The sequence below is a fragment of the Oreochromis aureus genome, linkage group 23, assembly GCF_013358895.1.
Source record: "Oreochromis aureus strain Israel breed Guangdong linkage group 23, ZZ_aureus, whole genome shotgun sequence".
NCBI lineage: Eukaryota > Metazoa > Chordata > Actinopteri > Cichliformes > Cichlidae > Oreochromis > Oreochromis aureus.
The window spans coordinates 24550884-24559081 of NC_052963.1; the positions used below are offsets into that span (position 1 = coordinate 24550884).

Genomic DNA, 8198 nt, shown 5'->3' on the forward strand with positions numbered 1-8198 from the left:
ATCTGGCATGCAGGGCGGAGCAGCCAGGGATCAAACCAGCAACCTTTATATTAGTAGATGACCTGCTCTACCCCCTGAGCTACAGCCACCACTCATTATACATGAGGTCCATTAATGAGGAAAATTTCATAACAGTGTCACATTAAGAGAACAGAAATGATCATTATCACGTGTATCTCTTAACATGAAATACAAACTAAAAATGATTTACATGTTTATGATCATTTCTTCCAGTTATGTCAAAGTACCAAACACGGTTTTATCCTGATTGCTCACTTATTGCATCGTTACTCTGAGACATCATTCTAGAGTCTCTCTACTTTGTCCTGTCTGAAACATGTAGACCAGAATAAATACCGTTATCACAAAAGTACAAATAATAAATATGACCGACTCCCTGCACTGATAAAACGGTGATGGCTTCCGTGTTTTGTCTCAATAATATTATAACAGAATTACAATTATTACAGAAATATCAGAGGTGTAAACATCAAGATGATCATCTGTCAAGTTTCAGCAGGGCCAGTATGCAGGACTCTCAGGTTTAACAGGTAAATATAAAAGTGGGCAGATTAAGGGAATGAGACACAGCTGAAACCAATCAGGACAAGCAAACATAAATACAAGGAACAGAGACAAATGACTATCAAAATAAAACAGGAAGTAACTGCATGGGGAAATAAAGACTTGAAATCCAAAAGATTAGACCGAGAACGCAAAACTCAAAATTGTGGGTCTAAGACACAGGACTGTGACATCATCACATGACCAATTAGACATCTGACCTCCATCAAAGAAACATCTGCAGTAGCTCAGAAAGAAAAGAAACGGTGGGAAATTGAAACAAACACTGTTGGCTGCACTTTGTCTCCATATAAACTGTCTTCAAGTCATTGTAGAAAAAATAAAAAAAAATTAAGCTGGTCATCAAAACTCACAGTATCAGTGCTCCCACTCCACCCAATATTTTCATGCAATGATGACAAGAACAGAGGAAACCAGTGAATCCCTGATGATGATGATGATGACGATGATGTTCATGACGATGATGATGACGAGTGCTTCACCAGATCTCAAACTGCTTGTGTTCCTTGAAAGCTGCTCTGTCGACGATGTTGTTGCTGTAAAGTCTAGAAAGAGACCAAAGCAGAGAGAGCAGACGTCACTCATTCACTCAGAACAACATGAATCCATGTGAGCTCAGACTGTGAATGATTCCTCTGAGAGTCTGAGGAGAGACTCCTTCACTGATGGGGACTGATTCATGTTGGCTCACCGCACACAGTCGATGGAGGGGTTGATGGAGAGCAGCTGGAGCAACGCATCAGTCGAAGCATCAGTGATCTGATTGTGACTCAGACTGTAACACAAACACAACAAGTGGCTCTAATTTATCACTGCACATTATATTATTGTAGTGTGTGTGAACAGGCTGATGGTTATTGGTGCCTCCCAGAGAAGGATCAGTGTGTGACACTCACTCCAGCACTTGGACTTTGTGCAGATGTGTGATGAGAGGGAGCAGCAGCTGGTCAGTGAGCTGACAGTGACTGAGGTCCAGCTCTGTCAGCCCTTCACACGAGTCCAGCATCTGGACCAAAGCCCCACAGGCCCTCTGATCCAGCGTGCTGTGACTGAGATCCAGCTCTCCACCCAGGGCTCCACACAGGGACACCGCCCGCCTCACTGTGTCCCTCTCACTGTTCTCAGGAACCAGAGACAGCAGCTGGAGGAGGACAGTTTTACTGACTCTAAACAGGACAAACAGAGCAAAGAGAAACTGTCAGGATGCATCAACACCAGTGTGAACGAGCTTCTCTCTGGTTTAGACTCTTCAGTGGTCTTTCCCACCTGAGGCGGACCCTGTGGAGGACAGGAAACAGCAGGTCCAGCACGCTGTCCTCCACCTCACAGTCTCGCAGGTCGAGCTGTGTGTCTCGGCTGCTGTGTGTCAGGATGGTGGAGACGGCCCTGCAGTCATCAGCGGTCAGACTCAGAGGCTCAGGCTGATCCTCCTCTGGTAGCTCCACACAGGAGGAGCAGGACAGATCCAAGCTGTGCTGCAGAGTCCTCAGCAGGCCTGACGCTGCCTCCTGCTGAACGTCACAGGCAGCACAGCAGTGGATGAACCTCAGCAGCTGATTCCTGTCAACACTGCAAGGAAAACACATGCAGAAATGAACCAGCTGATGACTCTGTGTTGGACGGCACTGAGAAACGAGCTCTATTATCTGACCTGAGATGAGAAACTTTGTCCAGCATGAAGAGGATGGACTCTACTCCCTCTGCTGGTATGGAGGTCCACAGGAGGTTCAGTTTGACTCCGTCTCCATGTTTGAGGATGAAGATCAGAGCAGCACAGTCCACTGAGTCCAGCTCTCTGCTGCTCAGGTTGATCACATGACCAAGTGACCTCAGTAAACTGGGTACAGCGTGACTGTCATGAGCTCTGTAGAGCTCTCTGATGGAGCTCAGCACAAAGCTGGGACTGGGCCTGAAAACAAACAGTTTATTTCCAACTTTGTTTAAAGTCTCCATAAACTGCTGATTAAAAATGAGACAGCATTTCAAATCCTCCTGATTAAACAGCAGAAACTGTGTTTGGTAAAAGATCAAACTACATTCAGCACCTTTTAAACACAATCCTGTCCAGAAAGGGAAGCAGACGTGTGGTTTCCTCCTGTAAGAAGAGGTTCTTCCTCAGGTCCACAGTGATGGTCTGAGCTGACGACTGCTGCAGCAGATAGTGAAGAAGCTCCCAGTTCAGACAGCAGGAGGTCAGGTCTCCACCAACCTTACTGAAGAAGGACAACGTCAAGTCCTTGTCCTGGATTTCATGGAGGAGACACAAAAGCTGCTGGAAGCTCTCTTCACTCAGTCTGCAAAAAAAGAAAGAAGAGAAAAACAAGTTAATCTGTTCTTAAAAACTACATTTTATTTGAACTGTGATGTTCAGGAAAGACATTTACTTGACTGTTAGAGGACCATCATGGAGCAACAGTGTAATGAGACCCTGAGCAGGGATGCAGGTCTCAGTCAGGTCTAACCGTCCGACTGTCCAGTATCTCAGCAGGGAAGCCAAACTACTGACAGCCCTCAACATTACTCTCTGTGATGGTCGGGCTTTCTTAGGCACAAGAGAAAGCTCTTCAACAGCCAGTGGACAGACCACTCTGCCTCTTCTTACCCACTGAAACAGGAGCAAGGACATGTCGATGGAAAGCCTGAAGATCACAGAGACAAAAGAGCAGAAATGATGAACACCAAGAACTAAAGATTCAAAGTGGACAGCAGATAAATGGTGTTAGAAGAACAAGAGGGAGTCATGATTTCACTTCCTGTGAAGCTGTTTCCAGAACATTAGTTTCGTTTACCTGAGCTGTGAGATATAAGGCAGACACTGAAGGAAACTCCTCACTTCACTCTCTTCATGTGAGCAGCCTGTCAGCTCCACTTGTTTCTTCTCCGGTTGGAGTTTCAGCACTTCCAGGAGGATGGAGGTCTTTCTCTCTGAGAGGTTTATGGACCAGACTGCAGGAGCTGACTGGAAAACTGACTGTAATGATGGAAGGACACTCAAGCCTGTTTTGGTCTCACAGTCCTTCACATTGGTGTACAGATTTAGCAGGAAATCACACTGATAGTCATCATCCATGTATCTCTCATTAAACGGGAATGTTTGATATGTGCACACTGATGATAACAGCTCCAGTATCTTCTCTCCTGTCCTCTGTTCTCTCTCTGCTGCTGCACAGAACAGACTCACAAAGAACCTGACTGCTTCTTCATCTGACGTCTCAGGATCAACACTGGAACAACAAGAAGAAATATTTACACATATGTAGGTCATCTTAACAGCAATGAAAAGCCAATAACATATCACATAACAAATACCAGTTTGAACTTATACCAATATTCTGATTTTTCATGGGGCATTGCAGCCTTTCTTCATGAATTTTACAATGACTGAGTTATTGTTGTTAAATTAGTGTTCTGATTATTAGTAAGTTTACTTTTTACTAAATACATGAGATTGTAAAGTCATTATACCTAAAAAATAACAACCAAAATCAGCACTCTGAAAAGAACAGTATGTAATTTGGTTGTTGTTCTTTAATCCATAATAACAGCTCAGTTTCATGAACTCATACATGTATATAAAATACAGTATTAGACTTCAAAGCAACACAACTGACAAAGTCCAACACAGCGGTGAACACGTTTCCGTATGAAATGGAGTAAAGTTGACATTTAACTGACATATAATCCTGTGTGGATGAAATCACAGTGGGTAAATATAATACTGGTGACAGTGAAATATATAATTATTTAAAAGAGTAATGTAGCCAGGTGGAAGGTCGCTACTATGGGACATACCACTGTCTGGCGCTGTTTCTTTTGGGGTACCCCTGGGAGCGCAAGGGATGATGGGGATCTACAGAGACATTCACAGAAGTGCTAGCTTGCATTGGTGTAGCATGGGTGTTCAACGCTGTGTTTTCACTGCATGGTCTGTTTAAGCGCAAAGGGTGGAAAAGTTAAGGCACCAGGTGTTGCTGTGACTGACCTCGCTAATCATCTCAGGGGGAGCTGTACTCCGTTTTTCTGCTGGATTAATGCACTGTATGTATTTGAGTTCACACCTGTATTGTAATATTTTCATGTATAAGAGGGAAAATGTACTGTGGTTAACTGTTTAATTTTGGCTCTGTAATTTAGCAGGAGAAGCCACTAGAGTTATTTTTGCACTGCGAAGTTTGTTTTGTTTCTGGACGGGTTTATATCAGTCACACATTGACATTAGACATCTTTGGGTTCCAGACCCTGAAAAGTTGGAATAACTACCTGCAGTAGCAGTGGGTTACCAGTGCACACAGCTGTTAGTTGATGAGAACTGTGTAGCAATTTTATTTCCTTATTTTTACAACCTTTCATCTGGACGCTTACTTTATAATTCAGATTAAAAGAAGCCCAAAGATAATCTGTGTTTTCGGCTGGTTAATTTAGCCAGGCTACAGTTAAATAATATTTAGATTTACAGGTCTTAAAATATTGTTGTTATATCTTTTTTCCCAGAATTTATCTGTTCTTATATAAAGCTAATCATGTAAAGTAGAAAAAGAGTGAAGACCTATATGATTAAATATTAATCAAGGCAGATAAAATAGAAGGACGAGGGTCTAATTACATGTGTGTTATTAGCTATGATTATTTCAGATTAGATAAACAAAAAAAAAATGCTTAAATACATTATTAGACTGTAAATTAAAAATTGCTTTCAAAGTCACCTGGTAACTAAGCATTAGTTTCATTTACCTGAGCTGTGAGATATAAGGCAGACACTGCAGGAAACTCCTCACTTCACTCTCTTCATGTGAGCAGCCTGTCAGCTCCACTTGTTTCTTCTCTAGTTGGAGTTTCAGCACTTCCAGGAGGATGGAGGTCTTTCTTATTGAGAGGTTTATGAACCAGACTGCAGGAGCTGACTGGAAAACTGACTGTAATGATGGAAGGACACTCAAGCCTGTTTTAGTCTCACGGTCCTTCACATGGGAGTACAGATCCAACAGGAAATCACACTGATATTGAAGATCTATATATGTGTCATTAACAGGGAATGTTGGATATGTGCACACTGATGATAACAGCTCCAGTATCTTCTCTCCTGTCTGCTCTTCTCTCTCTACTGCTGCACAGAACAGATTCCCAAAAAACCTTCCTCCTTCATCTGCCCATAAAGTAAAAAAACTGGAACAAGAAAAAGGAAAAAAAAGAGCAGTGATATTATTTCATGAAAAGACATGGCACATTTTGAATGTAGTGACAGTATCCCCACAGTTCAGTGACTGTATATTAGCAGAGTTTTTCCTCGTGGATGAGACTGCTGCTTTCTTGCACCATTAGGGTTGAAAACTGGGTCATGATTGTCATTTGTGTGTATGCTGCATATGATACAGAGTAACCAGCTCTTTAAATTATACATTTGGTGTGCCCTCTATCTTGTGACTATTATACTGGTGACTTTAACTCTTATATTTAATTAAATACAAATACATAAAATACTGTAGTTTTACATTTGAATCCCTCTAGGTAAAGCATCTCGCGTAGATAAAGTCATGGTATAAATATAATAATGATGATAAGTAAATATTACAATTTAAACTAGTACAACAATGGTTTTATGGAAAAAATTATTACTTAATGTTGCAGAAATAATTATGGAACCATCAACCAAAATATCACAGAACTTTGCTGCTTTTATAACTGCTGTATTTAAAATGTTTGAGGCACAGCCTAATTAAAAATATTCTCCATTATATTGGTTTCAGCTTTCTCTTCACCACGGAAATGATTCTGCGATCAACGACCACTATTGTCGTCGGTGAAAGTCCAGGTCTTTTTGCTGAGTTCAAAAGTGCTTTCCTTTTTTTCAGGATGTACCAAACTGTAGGTTTCACCACTCTTAATATTGTAACAATTTCTCAGATGGGTTTTTTCTGTTGTCACAGATTAAGAATGGCTTGTTTCACCTGCATGGAGAGCTCATTTGACTGCAAGCAATCTACTGAGAGCCAAATCTTTCACATACATGTTTCTATGTCTAAATCTAAGCTGGCTCCATAGAGACTGTTTATCGTGTCCCTGAGCCCCTGAGTCTGAGTCTCCTAAGCCACCCAAGCCAGCTGAGCCCAAAGCTGAGCATATGTTTTCCAAACATGTGCATTTAGACTGCGAGACTGCCTCCTTGCAGAAATGGAAATTACACACTGATTTAAGAATATTTTCTCAGAATGAATTTACCTGAGCTGTGAGATATAAGGCAGACATTCAAGGAAACTCCTCACTTCACTCTCTTCATGTGAGCAGCCTGTCAGCTCCACATGTTTCTTCTCTGGTTGGAGTTTCAGCACTTCCAGGAGGATGGAGGTCTTTCTCTCTGAGAGGTTTATGGACCAGACTGCAGGAGCTGACTGGATAACTGACTGTAATGATGGTAAGATGCTCACGTCTGCTTTGGTCTCATAAGAGCACAGGTCCATAAGAAAATCACACCATTTCTCTTTAAGAGGGAATCTTTCATATGTGCACACTGATGATAACAGCTCCAGTATCTCCTCTCCTGTCTGCTGTTCTCTCTCTGCTGCTGCACAGAACAGATTCACAAAGAACTTAGCTTCTTCACAAAAATCTGAATTTTCAGGATCAACACTGAAACATCAAAAAACAAACATTTAGTGATGATTTGATCTGAGCTGCATAAATACAACCACACACTACTGACGGACTCCATCTTGTCCATGTGTGTCCTGTATATAATGAAAGTCCATTTTAAAGCCATCTTCCATCAGAGCAGCTGAACATTGTTTTTAGACTGTTACTGACTCACAGTTCAATTCAATTCAGTTTTATTTATATAGCGCCAAATCACAACAACAGTCACCTCAAGGCGCTTTATATTGTACAGTAGATCGTACAATAACAGATACAGAGAAAAACCTAACAATCATATGACCCCCTATGAGCAAGCACTTTGGCGACAGTGGGAAGGAAAAACTCCCTTTTAACAGGAAGAAATATAATAATATCATTATGTGAAAAACAGAGAGGGTGAGAGACGCGACAGTCAAGTGGAGCATGCGTCTTTCCTCTCAGTAAGTGAGTGAGACAGTAGACAGCGGTGAGGAGGGCTGTGCGAAAGCAAAAACACATAAATATGCCTGACACCCATAAACGAAGCAGCATCTGGCTGCAGTTTAAAGACTTTTTTTTAAAGACAAAAAAAAAAAAAAGAAAAAAAAAAGACTTTTTGTCTCGGTCTTGGTCGTGGTCTTGGTCTCGTCTCGACTCGGTCTTGGTCTTGGTCTCGATACCCTCTGGTCTTGGTCTTGTCTTGGTCTCGGATTAGGCGGTCTTGACTACAAGTCTACCTATATCCTCGCATATGATTGGCCACAATATGGAGGGATTGGAGCATAGCTGAGCCACTGTGTGAGAGCTGAGCAGCGAAAGGAAATTAAGTGAGGGTAGAAATGACTGAAAGATTATTAGGCTCTGCTTTGAGTTTTGTTCAAAAAAGAATGACTTCATATATACAAATACACATATATACATATATATACATACATATGTGTACATATATACGTATATATACATACATATATATATATATATATATATATAGATGGCCCCAACTGACA

At 41.4% G+C, this 8198-nt stretch overlaps 1 protein-coding gene across 1 annotated transcript; it reads right to left on the reverse strand.

Annotated features, from left to right (window-relative positions):
* Nucleotides 1-1063: 1063 nt before the first annotated feature.
* LOC120436281 lies at nt 1064-3300 on the reverse strand. Its single transcript, XM_039607034.1, has 7 exons — nt 2970-3300; nt 2631-2879; nt 2237-2494; nt 1852-2154; nt 1482-1751; nt 1277-1360; nt 1064-1130 (listed from the first exon to the last, which is right to left on the reverse strand). The coding sequence occupies exons 1-7, from the start codon at nt 3209-3211 to the stop codon at nt 1064-1066; spliced, it is 1473 nt and encodes a 490-aa protein (XP_039462968.1). The 5' UTR covers nt 3212-3300.
* Between the last annotated feature and the right edge of the window lie 4898 nt (nt 3301-8198).